This window comes from Crocodylus siamensis, chromosome 5 (assembly GCF_052110815.1).
Source record: "Crocodylus siamensis isolate JL-2025a chromosome 5, ASM5211081v1, whole genome shotgun sequence".
In the NCBI taxonomy this organism is placed as follows: Eukaryota; Metazoa; Chordata; order Crocodylia; family Crocodylidae; genus Crocodylus; species Crocodylus siamensis.
In genome coordinates, this window is record NC_143399.1 from 124,880,218 (window position 1) to 124,901,961 (window position 21,744).

At 40.4% G+C, this 21,744-nt stretch overlaps 1 protein-coding gene across 7 annotated transcripts in view; it reads right to left on the reverse strand.

The window, feature by feature from the left end:
* The window catches only part of BBS9 (Bardet-Biedl syndrome 9), a 482,129-nt gene that overhangs the window by 351,501 nt on the left and 108,884 nt on the right, over window positions 1-21,744 (reverse strand). For all 7 annotated transcript variants that reach the window (XM_090050217.1, XM_090050216.1, XM_090050215.1 and 4 more), the window contains 4 exons: window positions 13,621-13,694; window positions 12,279-12,332; window positions 4,555-4,657; window positions 2,102-2,206 (listed from right to left, as the gene is read on the reverse strand). In XM_090050217.1, coding sequence (XP_089906343.1) covers window positions 2,102-2,206; window positions 4,555-4,657; window positions 12,279-12,332; window positions 13,621-13,694 — 336 coding nt within the window. The remainder of the gene's footprint in view (window positions 1-2,101; window positions 2,207-4,554; window positions 4,658-12,278; window positions 12,333-13,620; window positions 13,695-21,744) is intronic.

Genomic DNA, 21,744 nt, shown 5'->3' on the forward strand with positions numbered 1-21,744 from the left:
CCAATGACTGCATTTCACTAAATTGACATTAAATATGCTCAGGTAACAAGTATTATTTCTAAACTGCAAGGTGTACAAATTTGACATAATTTCTTTAAGTCAGCCTGAAGTATTTATTTTAAGTAATAATTATTCTTTTCAGCTTATAAGAAGAAATAACTCGCTACAGAACAAGTGCACATCATTAATTCAAAATACAAAATATCAATTTGTATGATTTACATACAGCCCTGTACTACAAACAGCCCCAAGCCACACTGCTCGTAGGAACAGCATTTCTAGTCATTAGGTACAAGCGCTGTTGGAAATCCTCAAAGTGAAACAACTACAGCTGTGTCCACTGCTTGGGGAGAAGACTCAAAGCAACCTTTCCCTTCTCACTCTCTGCACACCCATGTACTCTAACCTGAAGAAGACAGATCGGTTACAAAATGAGGTGCTGTTTTTACAGTCACATTTAGGAGCAGATCTGCACTTTAAACTGCTATTCATGAACAGCACACATCTGGACTGTTTCCTCCAACTACCCCAACTGATCATAGGCTACTGTTTTTCCAGTAAAAATCAACGGTCAAACATATGCTTAACCAAAAACTTATGCCAGGTGACACACCCTGAAAGTATGCATGTTTGGGCTGCAAGTGGACCAGAGAAAGTAAATCCCACAATCAGCAGTCCACTACTCCTCTCAGCTGAGGCACAAGAATTTAAAATCCTGTGCCTTTCAGCAAAAGTGCATCAGCTGAAATCAGGCTCAGTTTTAGCAGTAAAGATTTTGCCATCAGCAGACCAACACTTAGCTATTCTGTAGCACATACTTATTAGAGGCTCTAAAAATAGTCGACACTACACTTAGTCTTCCCGAGATCAAGAACACCCAATTCACAGGAGTGCTTCTCATATGTTGCCTAGGGAAATGCAGCAGATTGGCCATGAGGGAAAGAAATAACCTTGAAAACTGTTCCAACTACCAATGAGGAGGGAGAGAAAGAGAAAGCAGGTTTGTGGCCAAATCCTAAGCTGATGTAAATAAGTATTTTCATTTACTGTCAATTATACCAGTGACATATTACCCATTTTTCCCCACATATATATTGCAACAGAAAGTCAAACAAATACACTTGGTGCCATTTAAACATGATGTAACAACATAACAATATGTGTAATACAACATGGTTTCTTGCACTTAAAGGATAACCAATTTAGCTTCAATATGCATGAGGGCAAACTGGCCCTGGACAGGCTGGGTCATTATCATATGGAATGACTTGGGTATTTGTCTTACAATTACTTCCTCACTCTAATTTCCCTTTTAGTTGGTGCAAGAACCTCTTTTAAACAAATAAACTAATTTCAGTGCCTATTAAAACCTTTTCCTAGGCGATCAGATGGTATTTCCATTTGTAGTTGGCAGATTTAGCAGTGAGGTAAAGGGCTGAACAGTCATAAAGAAGTAACTTGATTTCTCAGCATTATAGGGGCCGTTCCTTCCACCTCAGCACTGAAGTAAATACAATATTTTCTTACATACCACATGCCCTTAGGAAGGCAGAATGAAAGAATAAAATAAAAAGATTTTTCTTGAGTTACGGCTGCATGGAGCAGGGGTGGTAATCTTCAGCTTATTAACCTTTCCTTTCCTGCTTCAGGGAAAACTGAACCCTAGCTGCTCCTGAAGACTAGTGCCAAGGGATGGATCTATGATTTTGAAAAGGGCTGAAGAGTCTCCAGGGCAATGAAATTGGAGAAGAGAGACCAGAAGCAGCTAGCAGACAGCAAAACCGCCTGAATGCAAGTTAGCTTAATTAGGGGTGACTAAGGAAAAAGTACATGTGGTAGTATGAAGGTAAATACGGTAACAAGGCTTGCACAGCCACTTTTCATGCTGTAAGTACTTGTGTTTCTATAAATACTTCTACTTCTGTAAATGCTTTGGGTTTACATAACCGTCCTATATAAAATAGTGGGAAAAACCATAGGAGATTGGATTGTCATGGAAACAGTTATTTTAAAGGAAAAATTAACAGTACATAATAGACACAAACCAAAGATTTGGGGCGAAAGGGAGGGGAGAATTTATTGGAAATCTCTACTTTCTCACCTGTTGGTGTGTTATATGAAAATATTGCATTTCCTTCCAATTCTGCTGGTGGGCAATTCCCCTTTAGAAAGGCAGACAGGACTACAGTTTTAGATACTGCGGGTCCTAAAATAATAAAAAGTTTATGTGAAATATGTTCAACTGAAAGAAAACAAATTTTCTAAAACTGGAGGATATGTTTTTATCAAACTACTGTCACCAAATTACTACACAGAATTGTGTCATCAATATATAACCCCTCCCCACAAAGATAGTTTGAAACTTTTAAAATGTATCTAGTGAGAGATCTCTGTGCACCATATTAGAAAAACTTGGTGTGAATACATTTTTTACATTTCAATGATAGTATTTTCCAGAGTCATCAGCCCTTTGTCCCTGAGGTAACATGCCACTGGAGCATAGGAACTGCCATGACAAATGAAACCAGTGGTCCAAGAAGTCCATTAAGCCCATCTTGAACAGTGGACAATACTAGATTCTTAAGGCAAAATATTAGACATAGGGTCAGCACACCAAATCCATGCCACAGGACTTTGGTTTGTAGCTCCCTTTATAATCTTTAAAAAAATCTTCTCTGCAGTTATGTCAAAGAGGCTGGAACAGAGCTGATGTCAAGAGAACAGGAAAAAATGAGGGAGGAATTTATTCCTGAACACAGGTAACTGAGCTTTGCCTCCTTTCCTGATGCTCAACAGCAATTCCCTACATGGGCATCAGAATGCCTCAGCTGAGCACTCCTAGAAACAGCTTTCCTTTTTCCCCTAACTCCTACTTCCGGACTACCTTCTTTAATTTCAACCACTGCAAACCACTTATCAGGCTGAAGGAGGCTCCTTACCTACTGTTACTAGCTCTCTCATATTCCTGACTACTTCCAAAGACCAGCATCCAGTAGGGAAATCCCCAAGCAACAAGAAAAGGAAAAACATAGGAGTAATAATCCCCAAGGATTAAAAGGATAAGGGCAGAGGTGGGAAGAGAAAAGAATCCTTCAGAAGGAGGTAGAGAAGAGAAGAAGAAATTAAGAATCCGTAAGATAAGGAAAAAGAACAGGAGAATATATAAGGGGTAATAATGGGGGGAAAGAAGGGTGAGAATTTATTAAGTGGTGGTGGTTGAGAAGAATGCCCCAATCAGGACACCAGGGAAAAAGAAAAGACTGACAAAATTGATGGTCTGGGGATGTTACACAGATGTTAAGATAATGGACAGAGGAAAAGAAGTTTCAAAAAACTAATTTTCATTTCTTAAAGTTGTTAACTGTCCATATACGTTTAAAGACCTACTTTTATTGAGAAAGAGATTCATTCTGTAGTTGGAAAACACTGAGAAATTTGCTTCTTGACAGTGGTGTAGGTTGTAACTGTGTTGGTCTAAGGATGTAGGCAGACAAAGTTTCCTTGGCTGAATCTGGTATCTTTTATTAGACCAACTGAAATAGTTGGAAAAAAAAATTTTAGCAAGCTTTTGGGTTCAAAAACCCTTCTTCAGACTGAGGAAGCCCCTGCAGCTGGTGTGTGCTCATTCCATCTAGGAAGAAAACACACCAACTGCAGAGGCCTCCTCAGCCTGACAAAGGGTTTTTAAACCCAAAAGCTTGCTAAACGTTTTTTTCCAACTATTTCAGTTGGTCTAATATAAGATATCAGATTCACCCAAAGAACCGTGTCTTTTTGACAGTGAATTTCTTACTCGCAGTATGTTAAGTCTAATGGAAATGCAAATTTGACTACCCACTGAATGCATTTGACATTTGTCTGCTTTGAAGGAAGCTAGAAGGTAGTGTGTAATTATGGAATAGCTTAGGATAGATGAAGTTCTTACTAAACTAAACAAGCTGCTAATTTATGCCCAGAAACTGTGGATTTATGTCTATTTTTAAGTTTCTAATGTAAATATCAAATTTTTCATAATAAGTTATTTTTAAGCCCGCTAAAGTTTGAGTCTGGTGGGATTGAAATGTCCCCATTATCCATTTTAAATTTGTAACTTTTCAGTTTTATATTGATTTCTCCCTTTTTTCTATATTGCATTTCAACTATGATGCATCTTAGCAATGTTAGTCATTAATTTCCATACCTGTCTTCTTTCCCTGTCTCAAAAAACAGCAACCTTTCCATTTCTCTTCATGCTGAAGTCTCTCCATGCCCTAGAATTTTTTATTTGCTTAATACCATATCTTTTTCAGGCAGAGTGACCAGAACTGAATGCAAGGGTGGGAACACAATATACTGAGCAACATTTTCTATCCCATTCTTTACAACATTATTTTTCCCCTAATGCCATTGCCATTTCTTGTTTTAAAGGGGAATCTATAGTATCCATGTAAAAAGTGAAGTTACCAGACCTCTGAGAATATAGAAACCTAAGTAACTCTTTGAGGATAAGACTCCAGCAATCCCACAGTTTAATAAATGTGTTAAGTATGCTGTAATGATAAAAGAAGAATTTACCTATATCATTAAAGATGAACTGGTCACAGGTCAATGCTAAAGGAGGTTGTACACATACTGATAACTTTGGTTTCTGCACAGCCAGTCTGCTTTGTACTGTGATCTAAAGCAATTTGAAAATAAAAATATATATACATATTTAAAACAAATTACTCAGATTAATCTCCTTTTAACTGAGAAAAAGGCATAACTACCAAAGATCTGTGTTTAAAAAAAACCTACAGAACCATTCAGTAATAACATTTGGAAATTTTGAATTCAAAGGTTATTTTTCCTTGTATAGTTCAACTAATTAGCACCAAACAAATTTAACTGTATGTATGCTGAGGACCATGAGTTTGCGGGGGGAAAAATGGAGCTATTTATCAAGTTAGCTTGGCTGGCAACATGAATTCCAAGACTAAATTATCTTACCTACGGTAATACAAAATTCATTTATTGCTTTGCAAATATCCAGCTTGTTTAATAAAAGTAAATGTACTTGCATCTTCCTCAAAATAAAAAAGGCATTTTAAAAAAAAGAAAAAAAGAAAAGGAAAGTAAATTTACATAAAGAATCTACTCAGAGAGCAGATTCATTCTGCATGGTATCCAAAGGTCTCCAGATTAAGGGCAAGTCTGCCTAGTGCTAGAAGCACGTTTCAGAATCAAGGGATCTCTATCAAGAACATTTGGATGAAAGAGCCAACTCAGCTGTGATCTGGAATGTCCTAGATTATTTTTCTTTCCATGGATATGGCCAAGACGACTGAAGAGAATGGGCTAAATTCCAGTACAAAAAGAAGTTACAGATTGTGTCAAATTATGACCTAGGCCAATCTTTAAAAGGATGCTCCAGACAAATGTGATTCTTATAACATGCCTACACACAAAACTGCATCAATTTAACTAAAATCAGACTAACTGAAATCAATGTAACCCCGTTAATAAACAGATCTAAGCATCCATGTGGAGGTTACACCAATTTAGCTAAATTAATCTGAAGGCATTTTTTGGTTTAGCAGGTGTAGGTTTTAGATGCAGATAAACCCTTAGATTGTCTGTGCTTCACAGACTTCTTGTTTACCTTAGTTTCTTTTCTACCTTGGAAAACTCATAACATCAGCAGTTCCCATTGCTTGACGTACAGTGTTTGTGCCTGAAAGCTTGCAAAGAACTTTTTTCCAACTATTTACTTCATCTAATAAAAGATACCACATCTACCCAAAGAATCTTGCTTGCCTATGAGCTTAGCAATGCTTTCAAAAGAAATGAAACCTTTGTGGGACAAAAGCTGAGGCTACATAGGTCTGCTATATGCTCTGAAATGAAAATCTCAGTGAAAAAAAACTCAGCCAAAGACTTGAATTCAAATCCTTGTTGAAGCCTGAAAATGTATTTATTTAAATTGTTAAAGTTGTGGTTAAAATGGTAACATTGAAATATGTTTTTAAGTGACAGGTCAATGAAATGGTTATGAAACACATACATTAAACACTTCAGTTTTACAAAGTATTTTGGGTGGGATTCTGTGCTTCACCTGACAGGATATCAGAGGTACACTATAACAACTTCTTTAAGGCAACGTTTTACCCAGCAAACCTAAGCTACTGTAAGTGCTGGCCAGGGTTTCCATGACGTTGTTTCTCATGATACTCTCATTAGTAAGCCAAGGAAACAGGCCAGAAGAAAGTACTGGAAGGTGAATACATAACTGGTTGGATAATTATGCTCAAAGCCACTGACCATCATCAATAACTTGATGCCTACTTGGGATGAAATAACAAGTGTTGTTACCCAGGTGTCTGTCCTGAGTCTGATACTGTTTAAGAGCTTCATTAATGATTTGGAAAAGGACATTGAGCACAGAAGGAAATTTTACAGACTACACCAAGATGGACAGAACTGCAGACAATCTGGGAGGTCAGAACTAGGATTCAAAACGACTGGAAAATATGTCCAAAATTAACTGAGTACAATTCAGTACGGACAAGTGGAAAGTCATGCACGAGAGACAGAACAATCACATACTCAAATACAAACTAGGAAATGACTGCTTAGACTTCAACACTGCAGAAAATGAGTTTGGGTTTATAGTGGACTGCAAGTTGAATAACAGCCAACAGTGCTCTTGCTGCAAAACAAGCCAGTAACATGCTTGGCTGTATTAACAGAACCATCACTTGCAAACCAAGGGAAGTGATTCTTCCACCGTTCAGCATTGGTATAGCCTTACTGGGAGTACTATGTCCAGCTTGGTGCACTATACTTCAACATATATCCAAACAAATTAAAGAGTTAAGGGAAGAGCAACAAAAATGATCAGAGGTCCAGAAACATGACTTATGAGGGAAGGTTGAAAGAACTGGAATTATTTAGTCTACAAAAGACTGAGTGTAAATTTGTTAAGTTTTCAAACACATGCTACAGTTAAAAAAAAAAAGAGAGAGAGAATGACAGTAAACTATTCACTGTGGTTGCAGAGGACTGGACAAGCAGTAATGGTCTTAAATTGCTGTAAAGGGCATTTAGGCTGAATATTAAAAAGAACTTTCACGATGAGGGTAGCAAAGCACTGGAGCAAGTTGTCTTTAGTTGTCTCCATTCTTCTTGGAAGTCTTTAAGACCAGGTTAGCACATGAACGACTCGTGCCTCCTGTGGCTGGGGAGGGCACAGCAACTGCCCGCAGACAGTGGCAGCAGTGTCAGTGGCCTGGTGGTGGCAAACGGGTACCGCACGCAGGTGGCCACAGTGACATCGGCAGTGAGGGTGGGCCAAGCAGGGACTGCCCGCAGGCAGCCACAGTAACATTGGTAGTGAGAGTGGGCCAAGCAGGGACTACCTGCAGGCAGCCGCAGTGGTGTTGGCAACGAAGGTGGGGTGGCAGCAGCAGCACTGGCGGCGATCAATCTCAGTGGGGGGCATATGCTCTCCCATTCCGCTCCTTGCATTGCCTATGGGTTAGCAGAATGCATGACTAGATGATCTCGTAAGGCCCTATCCAGTCCTTTTTTATTATTGTTCCAAGGTAGATAACATAGATGTATCTGAGTTACCTTTAAACTGGCTAGCTTGTTTGACTAATTCTATTAATCTAGCCAGGGTGGAATACAGTTGATTTCATGTCAATCACTCATACCAAGCTTCTCAAGTTGGTTTTCCAGCCCATGGTGTGTCATATTCCACTGAATTTACACTGATAACTACCCAAGTTAACTGGTTTAAATCTCACTCAAGTATGTCTAAATGAGCTGCAATCAGAGTTGAATACACTGCGATTAGGCACGTGAGGCCTAATAGTTACCAGATTCCTAAGGCTTCCCACACAGGACGCTCCAGTGCCTGGAAACACCCAAATGTTGTATGCTGTGACCCCTCCTGCCATGGCTTCATACCCAAAGCCTCGCCTTCTTCACCAGAACTTGCAAAGTAAACCATGGAAAGCAGCCATCTGCTGCAGAGCAAGCACCAAGAGACTTCCTCAGCTTCTCAAGTTATGAGGACCTCTTCATGCTGCTCTAAACTTTTCCCCCCAAAATTAACAAACATTAAGAGAGGGCAGAGATCTCATATCAATAGCATTTTTTTAAATCATCTGGTTTTATAACACTTTCCCCCCTCCTTTTTGTAAAATTAAACTCCAAATATAAAAAAAATGCTTTCCAAAACTTTAGAAAAAAAATAATTGAGCACATTGTCTATGTGGATTTAAGCACAGTTATTGAGCACATTGTCTATGTGGATTTAAGGCATGATAAGTGCAATTAAATAAACCACACCACCACTTCACTCGTGTGGCAAGATTTAAATATTATCTTCTTTATTGCCTTTTTTGCACTGCAGAAAACTTAAAAAGTTAAACATCTTGGAAGAAGTTCTAATATAATTTAAGGGATTTTCATTTTAAAACTTCACACGCAAAATCAAGAAATCATAATGTTTGAATTAATCAGTTTACAATGTGCAGCTGTAATTATTAACATTTCTTAATATCTCTTAGAGTTATGAACCAAAGTTTATTTTAGATTTACAGCTATAAAATTCCATTAATTAAATGATGGTTTTTCCAATAACAGGTTATTTTGAACATATAGATGATATAGAAAGAAAAATAGGATGGAGCACTGACAGTCACATGTTTATTTGACTGGTAACAATTAACTGTCCAACATGAACATTTGATAGTAATGAATGGGAATTAATGCAAGTATACAATCAAATTTGGGCGGCTATTTTATGTTACAAAAAATCAAGCTAAGTTATACAAGAAGGAAGACAATGAAAAAACAAAGTTGTTTGAAATGTATAAATCTCTCTACTAAAAAGGAGCCAACAAGAACATAAATAAATCTGCACTTATTTCTAACAATGCTCAGTTTTTACCCTTGATTTTGTTTGCATTCTGAACACAGAGATTCTGATTACAGTATTTACCTGAATCCAGGATGACCCTGAATCTAAAACAACCAACCAATAATTAGATCATATACATGGAAAATTAATTAATTTATTTGTGTTGGTATGTGTTGGGGTGGAGGGGAGTTCTTACTTAAACAGAGTGCAGAAAGTACTTGGAGGAAAAAACAGGCATAAAAAAGACATTTCAACCTTAATTTCCAATATTTTCTTCCCATAGCTCTGGAAATGGAAAAAGGCCAGTTATTTAGATGCAGGACCACAAATTAAACCTCATTTTACAGAATTACCTTTCTTAATGTTTTATATGCTTTGGACCACAGCTTGAAGTTGTGTATTATTATGGCAAAACTACCAACACTGTAAAATGAACAGAAACCATTTCTTTCCACTTCATCATGTTCTCTCTTCATTGCATTACGACAGTTCTTGAAAGATTCTACTATCTGAATTTGGATAAGCTGGTTAGACTCTCTGTTTCTCATCTTGAATAGTTTTATTTCACAAATAGTCTTATTAAAGTTATCTCCTCATGAAGTCATAAGATGGTAGTAAACTGGAGTAGGTTATCCAAACCTGGCTCAAAACTTATTCACGGAAGTTTCTACACAGCTCTTTCTGGCTACAGCAATAATGGGCAAAGATACCAGAAGTTTAGGTCTTGGCTTTGCTTGGTTATCGTTTCATAGTTTCTAGTGTCAGAAGGGACCTAAATAGATCAACAAGTCTTACCCCCTGCCGAGTGCTGGGATCATAATACCCCAGCCAGCTATTTATCCAACCTTCTCTTGAAGACTCCCAAAGTAGAGGAGAGCACCACCGCCCTTGGGAGCCCATTCCAAAGCCTGACAGCCCTAACCATAAAGTAATGCCTCCTGATATCTAGCCTGAACCTCTTCTCAATCAATTGAGAATCAATTGGCCATTATTCCTTGTTATCCCAGGTGGTGCCCAGGGAAACAGAGCCTCACCTATTTTCCACTGGTCCCCCCTGGTGATTTTATAGATGGCCACCAGATCCCCTCTCAGTCTTCTCTTGTGGAGGCTAAATAAATTCAGACCCTTTAGTCTATCCTCGTTGGGCCTGGCCTGCCCACCAAGCAAACATAGGCAGCAATCAGGCAGCTTGCAGCTGGCTGTTATCCCAATCAGGCAATGCTGCCTGACTGGCGAACAGGGCCCAGCTGTTATATATAAGGACTGGGCCCTGAACAACAGAGCAGCAGTCTGCTGCCAGACAGCCAGAGAACACCACCCAGCTGCTGAACATCACGGAGGCTGGGGCTATGGGGAAGGAGCAGGCCCCCCTTGGCCCTGCACATTACTGGAAGCTGCACCTGCCAGGAACAAGTGGCCTGGCAGGACTGTTTGTGGGAGGACAGTCCCCCAGAAGTGCCAGGCCAGTTGCCACCCCAGTGAAAGGCAAGTATGGGGTATCTTCTCACCCCAGCCCCCACATCCCTGGTGGGTAAGATCTGGATAGGGGGAGCCCAAGCTCACTGTGAGCACTGATACAGGGCCCAGGCCAGGTGGATGGACCTGTGGCAGCACCCAGGCTCACAGTGCAGCCTGAGGTCACAAGGGAGTCAGATGTAAGGCTCCAGGGGAGTGGGGCCTTGAGCCTTGGGGAGCAGTCAGGGAAGCTCCCAGGTGAGGGGATACCGGTTAATTTAGTGAGTGTAGTGGGACAGGGCTTGGAGCCCTAGTCCTGATGTGAAGGGCCTGGCGCCCAACATGAGGAGCCAGTGAGAGAGGCTTGGAGCACAGGGACATGGCTTGGAGCCTGAGCACGGGGCTCAGAGCCTGAGGATGGGGTATAGAGCCCTGTGCGGGGCCTGGGCCCAATGTGTGGGGGCCTGGGGTCCTGAGCATGTATTAGGATGTGATAAGGCCAGGTGTTAGGCCACGGGACATTTGCAAGGCATGGGGCACGATAAGGGATGGTCAGAGTCATGTTCTTGGGCCCTTGTCACTAGGGGAGATAAACAGGCAGCCTCCCGCCTGATTAGCATCTAGTAATCATTACATCAAGGCATGGCAGGAAAGATAGGTGGGCGGTTAGCCCATAGACAAGTGAGCAGGCCTATGTTTGTGACCGGCCCGGGGATGCCCACATTACAAACACTTACAATCAAATTCTCCAAAAAGTACTTATTTCTACTCTAATAGTTCTTGCTTATCTTTTGGCTGTTCCATAAAACCCATCACACATGAAGCTGTCATGTCTGAGTCTTACCTGTCGGTTAGAGTGCCGATGCCAGCAAAGCAAAAGACCATAATAACTTAGTGAGGATGCAAACCATAAAGATCCCTCAGCACTAGTAGCTTTATTTCTTTGCTAAAAGAAGCATTGCAGTTGGAGTTTGTTAAAAGTTTGTTCTCCACACTTAAGGAGCTTGTTGTCTGCAATGATAAGTATTGCAGGTGCCAATCATAAGGCTGACCTTTTGAACCCGCTGAGGGCAGCCAGATGAATACTGTATCTAGGTCAAATGCACTGGTGTAAGAATGTAATTGGCAGTCAGTAAATATTCACAATTGGCATGAAGTGATTGGTCACTGCTGACTATAAGAGCAGATTCCCGCCATTAAGTGGAGAATCCGCGCAGACCAAGGAGACAGAGTCAGCAGATTGGCCACCTGCAGACATCTTCTCCCAGCCAACCGATCTTCGTTTTGGCGTACTTCGTTCCTCACCAGTTCATCTGTTCTTCTCGTCAAAGAGCTCTTGGAAGTTTGCTGATCAAAAGTGCATTATAGTTTCTCCCTGTGTATGAGCTGTTGACCAGTTCTGGGACTATTAAGTCGGGCAGCCACACCTAGCCTCCGGGTTAGAAAGCAAGGGCTCGGCTCAGGAACCCCATGAACCAAAAGACCCCTTTAGATTGTTGTGTTTTATGCACTGTAACTGAACAAGCCAGCTATTCTGCCTACGTTGCAACCACCGGTAGCGTAAGTACAATAAACTTTTCATACAACCAACATGCTTCAAGCCGCCTGACTCCTACTTGCCACTACTCCCCACCTGTCCGGTCATCTATCCCTTCTGCGCCAAGCCGGTTGTGCCGACCCAGGCTCGCAGGTCAAGGGTACACCCGTTATGAGGTGCAACAGAAGTCACTTCATACGTTTGGCAGAAAATTAAGGGGTGGGGAGGAGAAAAAGATCACCTCACATTAACAGAAGGAGACAAAATTATAAAAATATATTGTATCTTAAGTTCTATTACTTATGTCCATGGCTATAGTCAAATAGACAGCAAGTGTGACAGGTCTGCTGAAACTGCTACTGTTTTGAGTATTATTACACTGTAAGAAAGGTACAATACCTTTACTGTAACTGAAGGAACCACCTCTGCTTTCACCTCACTGTCAATGGCTTGCTGTGAAGAAAGATGAAAACAGAACAAGTTCAATATTACACATGAATGATTGAACACAATGAATGCAATATTAGTCTCCTACCATCAACTAGGCAAATAGGGAATTAACTGTAAAGGACTTATCACTTCAATGATAAATTAAAATACACAAAATAGATTTCTGGGCCCCCTCTTAAAAACAAAAATCTCCCTCTGAAACTGTCTGCAAAAGGATAGCAAAGGTCACAAATGCTGTGTGATTATAAAGCTAATATACTTTGAAGTATATTTTAATATTTGAAACTGTTTTTCTTGGCACAGTTCTTTTTACTCTACATTTCTTCGCATTTTGGAAACTCCTTGGGCTATTCAGTAAGGAAAGGTAATTTCCAAGACACTTATATACACAAATATTTTTTTTTATATATATATATATATAAAAAATATATATAAAATATATATATATATAAAAATATATATATATACACACACACCTTAGTTTGTAATGTATAATCATTACATTCTATCATATATTCAAAATAAAGTAGTGTAATGTAGGTCTTGAACTTCAAAAGTAAAAAATATAGCTACCTTTTCTGAAACAGAAATAAGCAACAGTAGCAAGAGATAACCATTTCCAAAGATAAAGTCATTTTGACCATTCAGTCTTTTTAAAATAAGTATATTCATACCAAACATAGTTCTACATGGAATTCTCATTTTTGGTTCTAATGATCACACACACACACACACACACCCCTTTATGCTTAAACAATTCTTTTCAAGATCTACACAGCAACCCTTACTATGAAAATCTGTCTGTGCCCCAGATTACTCTGTTCTGTACCCACTGATCATTCCTACAGAACATTACTAAGCATAAAGCCCGAACATTACTTTCCCTGTGTTAATCTAATAGAAACAGCATTGTGGCTTCACAGGCAGAAACACTCTAGATTCTCTGGCTCACCTGAAGAGGGGGAGTGTGTGCGTGCGTGCATGCGTGCGTGTGTTGGGGGGCAGAGAGGGGGAGTTCTGGTGGCAGTGACTGTTAGGGGGTGATTAGAGAGGGGAATGGAGGTCCCTGGTTGACAAAGCTAGCTTTGACTGAGCAGAGACTGACCCCAAAAGATTTTCACAAGAATTTTTATAAGGGCTACATGGTAGTCTGAATATAGGGTAAAGATTCAGTAATTAAGTACACTAAAATAAAATGGTGTTACAGAGTAGAATATGAATAAGAACAAAAGCTTCAGAAAAAAATATCATTTTCTACATTAAAACTCTCCTTTAAAAAAAATCTACCTACAGATATTGCATCCAGGTGAAATGAAACTTCTGCTGTGACTTTCAAATCATCATCCTCAGATTTGGGCAAAATATCTGCAAAGAAAAAAAAAAAAGCAATCAACCCTACTTTAAATGACTGAATATACCTACAGTCCTAAAAAGATTTTCTATGGAGAATGGTGTACAGCGTGACCAAGATGCATTTTTGAGTTTAGACTGTCTCCAAATTGGTACCTGAAGAAAAAAAATGCATCAGCAAAAATGTAGACATCAACTCTGCCATAGATGAGCAATTCTACCAATCCAATGCCAGTCCCAAGCCCAGATAAAGGAAGAGCATCCAGCTGTAAAAACCTCTGCCAAATCATCATGATGCAGATCCAACGAACAAATGTAGCTAGGGCATACCCCATACGTGACATGCAGGATCAATGCCTGGATTCTGTGGGAAATGGGCAATGGCAGATGCAGCCAAAAAAGCTAGCCCAAAGAAAGGATTTGAGAGTTGTGACACTCAACATGGGGAGTATGACACGGAGAAGTGGGGTATTGGCAGACTTCTTGGAACAGATGAATGTATGCATTGCATGTGTCCAGGAAACAAAGTGGAAAGGAATCAAAGTGAGAGAGATTGCAGGAGGATTTAAACTCTTCTATAGCAGTGGAGACAGAAAAAGAAACAGAACCAGGATCATCCTGTGCAAAGAATTAAAAGACAAGGTTTTGAAAGTTGAAAGGAAGAATGGCAGGTTCACGAGAATGAAACTGGACAATGGAGGCCAACTGATAAGCATGTATGCCCCACAAGTAGGGAGTCCAGCAGAGAAGAAGAATTTCTGAGAAAAGGTGGATGATGTGATGCAACAGGTGCCAGACAGTGAAGTAGTCATTATTGCAGGGGAGGCAGGAACTCAATCGGCATGGTGGGCAAAGTAGAGATGGCTATGAGAGGGGATCCTTGCAGGGATACAAATTTGGAGAGCTCAATCCATAGAGGAAAAGATAGCAGACTTTGCAATATATCTTGTAATTACAGCATGTCAGAGCAGACTTGATTAATCTGCTCCGAAATGATTAATCAACTCTGCTGGAGCATGGTAATTACTGCCCTCCCGCAGACGCCAGCATCATGTATATCAGCATTCCCCTACTGAAAAATGATGGCAGGTTCAGTTAAAACACACCTGCTGGCATTTTCCAGCATGGGGACACAGATACGCATGCCACTCTCAGAGCCGCTCTAAGTAAAACACCTCCCCCAGTCGCCCAGTGCATGCTTATAAATGCCCATGATGTTTGTGGATGATGTGGTCATTTGTGTTAAGAGTCTAGAGGAAATGCAAGTTGGATTGGACCAATGGAAAGAAGTGTAGGAGGGAAGAGGAATGAAGATTAGTTAATCCAAAACAGAATATATGCACTCTGATTTATCTGAGGTACCTGAGGTTGCAAATGTGATAATCAATGAGAAACATGTTAAAGAAGTTGACAAGTTCAAGTATCTGGGGTCAAGCATTCAGCAGAATGCAGAGTTAAACAGAGTTAAACCATCATATAACAGCAGGGTGGACAAAATGGAAATGGAAACAGGAATATCATGCAACAGGCAAGTATCAGTGAAGCTGAAGAAGAAAGTCTACAAGATATGTGTACACTATTGTACAGAGCAGAGACATGGATGGCCCCTGAAAAAAAACTCAAGAAAGGAGACTTAATGTGACAGAGATGAGAATGCTCTGATGGATGTGTGGAGTGATAAAGATGGATAAAGTGAGGAATACTTGCATCAGAGGATCAGTGAAGGAAGTAGAAGCATCTAAAACATTCAAGAGAGAAAAGTGGCATGTATGGGTATGTTCAAAGGAGTGTGGAGGAATATGTAAGAAAAGAAGTTACCAGAATGTCACTACCAGGAGAAGGGGAAGAGCTAGCAACCAAAGAGCCAGCGAACAAGGGCTGCAAATAAGGTAAGCCAGAGGATAGCAATCAATGGCTTAACGTCTACTTGGCTGACAGTATCAAGTGGAGTGCCCCAGGGGTCAATCCAGGAGCCGGTTTTGTTCAATGTCTTCATCAATGACCTGGAAGACAGCATAGAGTGCACCCTCAGCAAGTTTGCAAATGACACCAAGCTGAGGGAAACAGTAGATACGCTGGAGGGCAGGGCTAGGATTCAGAGTGATCTGGACAAATTGGTGGATTGGGGCAAAAGAAATCTCATGAGGTTCAACAAGGACAAGTGCAAAGTCCTGCACCTGGGACAGAACAATCCCACGTACCACTACAAGCAGGGGCCTGACTGGCTGGGCAGCAGTTCTGCAGAAAAGGACCTGGGGGTTACAGTGGACAATAAGCTGAAGATGAATCAACAGTGTGCCCTTGATGCAAAGAACGCTAACATCATACTGGGCTGCATTGGTAGGTATGTAGCCAGCAGGTCAAGGGAAGTGATTATTCCCCTCTGGTAAGGCTACATCTGGAGTACTGTGGTTCAGTTTTGGGGCCCCCACTATGGAAAGGATGTGGACAAACTGGAGAGAGCCCAGCGGAAGGCAACAAAAGTAGTGAGGGGGCTGGGACACATGACTTCTGAAGAGAAGCTGAGGAAACTGGGCTTATCTAGTTTGGAGAAGAGAAGACTGAGATGGAATTTCATAGCAACCTTCAACTACCTAAAAGTGAGGCTCGAAATTGGATGGAGTTACACCTTTCTCAGTGGTGGCAGATGACAGAACAAGGAGAAATGATCTCAATTTGCAGCAAGGGAAGTTTAGGTTATATATTAGGAAGAATATTCTCCTAAGAAGACAGTAAAACACTGGCACAAGTTACCCAGAGAGGTGGTAGAATCTCCATCCTTGGAGGTTTTTAAGACCTAGCTAGACAATGCTTTGGCTGGGATTATTTAGTTGGGCACGGTCCTACTTTGAGCAGGGGGTTAGACTAGATGACCTCCCGAGGTCCCTTCCAACCTTAATTTTCTAACATTCTATGATTCTAAGAGGAAAACCAAAGACGAGATAGAAAGATACAGTGAAGAGGGACATGAGAGAGAAGGAGTTGGAAGAAGATAGGTAAAACCAAAGCTGGAAGATAGCCAGGATCCATAACAGCAACCCCATTTAGATGGGACGAGCAAGGGAAGAACCAGCAGCAAAAATGTAGATATCAGTAGTGACATCCCCAGCATAAAGTTAACTATCTCCTATCAAGCAGAGTTCTGTGTACTATATAAACATAAAGATTACATGAAATACAGGTTTGAAATGAAGATTAGAGTATCATAGTCTAAAGTGGATATAAAATTATTTGGATCATGTTCAATGAATAGTTCAATGATAGTCACTAGTGGCTCAAATTCTAGCTGGGAGGAGGTAACAAGTGTATGATATTTTTCAACATCTGCAATGATTTGAGCAGGGCTGGCAAGCCAGTCAATTGACCAGTCAAATATTGTCAATTGACCAGTCAGCTGACTGCATATTTTTTGACCAGTCAAAGATTGTAACAATTTTACAAAAAACCCTACCTTTTTTTTTTTTTTTTTACATTTCCTTGACAGAAATATTATCTTTATTGTTTTTGACACATTTCTTAATGAAAAATTTGTGCTCTTCCTGTGTATTATTTGGACCTATTGGCAATTTTTAAAAATAATTTTACCAATATTTGACTGGTAAATTAACCAAGCTTTATTTGATCCATTTAAATAACCAACCCTAGAGCTGAACAATGAGATTGCGTGCATGCTTAGCAAATTCCTGGATGACAGCCATTCAGGTGTAGCTACAGACATTCTGGAGGATAGGACTTGTATCCTGAATGACCTGGATAGACTGGAAAAATAGCCAGTGATCAACCAGATGAAAATCAACAAGGACCAGTGCAAAGTCCTGTACCTGGGAACAGGTTATGGTACTGCAAGGCTACGGTACTGCAGAGAAGGACCTAGAGATTACTACTGCGGACAAACTGAATATGAACCAACAGTATGCTCTTGAAATAAAACCTAACAGCATACCAGGTTATATTAACAGAAGTGTTGCTTGTAAAGCAAAGGAAGTGATTTTTCCAGTACATTGAACACTGGTAAGGAATCACCTGTAGTACTATGTCCAGTTCTGGCCCCACACTTCAAGAAGGATATAGAGAGATTGGGAAGAGTTCAGAAGAGAATGACAAAAATCATTAGAAGTCTGGGAAGCATGACTTATGAGGAAAAACCAAAAGTGATCCAGTTATTTAGTCTAGGGAAGAGAAGGCTGAAGGAGGATTTAATAACAGTCTTCAAATACCTGAAGAGTGATTATGAAGAAGATGGAGATTGCCCTTCTCTATGACTGCAAGGGACAGGACTAGGAAACTGCAGCAGAGGAAATTTAAGTTGGACTTTCTGACTATGAGGGTTGTAAAGCATTGGAGCAGGCTACCTAGAGAAACTGTGGAATTTCCATTCCTGGCAACTTTCAAGACAAGGTTAGGCAGACATTTGGCTGAGATGTTTAGCCTGGAAAGATCCTGCTTTAAGCAGGGGACTCTGACTAGATGACCCCCTGAGGTTCCTTTCAGCCCTACTTTCCTATGACACCGTGAAGCCCAACAGTATTTCTCTGTGGGCATGCTGCAGTTTATGAACTACAAATTCTTAATTTAAAAAACAATATGCCAATATATTAAGAGGAGTGTGAAAAGAAATTTATAAAAATTCACACACCACTAAGTTATTCAGTAGACATTAAATAAATGTTATTATTTACCACATTTTGAAACAAAGAAAAAAGTGTACCAGAAACTGCAACAGCAATGCTAGAAATTAAAATAACATCCATTTACTTAAGCCTGGATCCCTTTACTAGGATCTTCTTCCCCCATCTTATAGATAGAAATATTTCAGCCAGTGGCCCCAGTGAAGGCTCATTGACAACAACTCCGAAAATGTAACGCCTTGGGCATTTATACACTTTTTTTTCCCAGCAACACATCGGAGATCCGCCACTTTGGAGCAGACTCAACTAATCAAGTCAACTCCACACACAAGCTGAAGCCAACTGCACTGCACTGTGTGCAGTTGTACACATGGCAAAATGTGTGTCAGCGCACAGAAAGTGGCGGTAGCAAACTTTTGAACCAAAGCACCTCCAAGTTTAGTTCAAAAGCATGTCACCACCATTTTATCAGTGCTGACATGCATTTCACCGCTTACTTCTTTTCTTTTTCATTTTTGGATGAGTATGAAAGAGGTCATATGGGAGCCCTTTCCATCCACAAAATAAAAAATACAACATTTGGAAATTTCCCTAATGTTTTCCTACCTTTCCTACCAACATTATTTAAACTTGGTTGTGCAAGTGGTCACAAGACAAGAAAACTGTTCATTCCTTTAGCTGACTGACATGCTTCCTGGTGCCAATTACCTATGACAAAACTTGTTACCTCTGCATTAGAAACTGGACTGAGGGAGGGTCACATGATGTAATTGGAGCAGATGGCTGCCTAAAGCTAGACCTCCATGGAAGAAACAGCGTAATCCACAAAAAAACATGATTCCTGACCAACCTCTCCCCTCAACTCTGAAAAGGCATTTCTCCTATGTAAAAGGATTAATTTGAAAAGCTACTTCTCCAGAAGACTCTCACTGGAGGATCCTCATTTGGAACAACACACAACATCTGCTGAATCAAAGATGACTGCCACAGGGGAAAGCACAACAGGCAAAGCATAGGACAAAGGAAAAAAAGCCCCTTTGACCAGAGAGGACTTAGGTGAGTTAATCTCAGAAAGGCATTTTAAAATCCTCTACAGAGGCACAGTTTAATAAAATAAAGCAGAGAAACAAAACAGGTTCACAGACCAGGAGATAAAGCAGAGGAAAACCTGCAATCAGCAGTAAAACTTCAAAATAAAATTAAGATAATTGGGGGGGGGGAGATAAGGAGCTTGCAGAGAAAACAGATCATAGAATATAGTGAGAAAAGAAATAAGAATAAAAGAACTCCCAGAAGGTGTGGAAAAAAGATACAGCAGAACAGTTAAAGCAGGCATTTCACTCCTTCCTGCAGCTTAAAAAGAGGCAAAAATCCTTGTAGACCAAGCACACACAGCTCTCTACACTCCCTCCACCCCTCCCAACCGCCCCAGCAATTCAAATAAAACAAGTGACATACTACTACCCTGTTCTGAACAAAAGCAGCAGATTCTGAAGAACCTTAGATAAACTCCTGATCCTATCCTGGGAGGATATAAAATACAAGGGCATTTTTACATGTGGTAAAAATGCAGCGCCAGGCACTTTTAATTAACAAGTCACACTAATTAAAAGCTCCTGTGCATCACATGCAACAGTGTCACTGTGCATCCCCACACTGAAAAAATGGCGGTGGGGCGCCCTGAACTGAAGCTCATCAAATGTGTTTTATTTCAAAGCACGCTGCCGCCATTCTGTCAGTGGTGACAAACGAGGCTGCTTGAGCACATCACAGCATGCTCAGTGCACATGCGTAGGAGGTGGTGTTTCAAGATTCATCACAGGCAACGTTACAGAGAAGGAAGGAGCTTCATGAAATTACAGCATCTCTCAGAGAATTAGTAAAAGATACATATGGGGTTTTTCTCTTAAACTTACCTTTGCGCCTCAAAAAGAACAGTCCATTAGAAAAGAGAGAAAACAACTTTCAAATCCATAAGAAACTAAACTTAATGGAAAAAACCACCCTGAAGTCTTAGCCTGAGATGAACATAGACAGCAAGAAACTAACATAATACTAAAAGGCCAACTGTTAACCTCTCCAAAAGGATACCAAAGTACAAGGACAAAGAGTTTGGAAGTCACAAAACTAGGAATATTCCAAAGGATTTGAGTAGAACTCAATAAAAGCATGAGGGAGAAGAAAAGAAAAAGAATGGAAAGCAGAATATCACAAGGCAGGAAATATAAAATAAAACAGCAATGCTGGGAACGGACATAAAGTAGGAAAATGGGGAAATAAAGATATACTCCCAAGACTAAAAGCAGAAGGCAAAGGCGTGGGAAGGAGTACATAGTGTAACCTGGGAAAAGACTGGGGGAATCCTGAAATATGGCTCTACAAAACTCCCTTCAGAAAGTAGAAACAAACTATACTATATTTTGTCACACATAACCTGCATCTTTCCCCCAAAACCAGCTGGGCATAATTGGGGCGTGGTTTATATGTGAAGAAAAGGACTTCTCATGCATCCAGCAGTTTGGGGGGCAGGGGAGACAGGATGATGGCAGCACTAATTATCACAGCTCTGGAAGCCACGCAATTAAAGCTCTTTCTCTTCCCAAGTCCCCACTGTCAAATACCTAGACCTGCACCGCAATACCTGGACCTGCACCTAGCACCAACATGGCAGACTGGGCCCTGGTGTACAGCCACCAGCCCCTGGCTCCCAGCCCTGGAGATCCAAGACCTCTGATACTTAATTATACTCCATGATAAGAATATTTTTTATTTTTATTTCTTCCCAAAATAGGATTGTGTTTGTATATTGAGAAAATATAATATAGTGGCGTAACTCCCCTAGGGTTGAAGTCAGGAAGTTCTCATGAAGGAGGTCACTAGTCAGGTATGAAGGGATTGAATGCATCTTTCCACCTAAGGGTGAATTCTCCACATTTTAGGAACGGGTAACGGTACAGAAAAAGTGATCACTTGGTGATCCAAATAGGAGGGAAATTGAACTAGGTAAATAATGGAGGGGAAGGCAGGGAAGCTTTAGTAAATAAAGTTAATTTTAGAGCAATAATGCATTAAAGAAGCACAGATACCAAAACAGCACTGTAGGTATATAAAGTAGATTAAACATAACCTAGATACGCTTTATTTTCTTATAATGTAAAACATGAAGTCAGTTACCACTTTTATTTTATAATATATTATAACCACCCCCTCTCCCAACCATGTTTACTGGATTTTAAGATAAGGCTTTCTCCATGTTTAACATAGGAGAAAGGCCGCTTGTCTTAGAATTGAGTACAAAGGCAGGTGTGGGGGAGGAGGAATGCAGGTACCTGCTGTGGTTTGGGCTTCAACCACTACCCAGAGGCCATAACTTTAGCCACTGTCCCATCCCCTACCCCCTGCAGCTGTTTCTGAACCCCACCATCTCCCCCCTACCA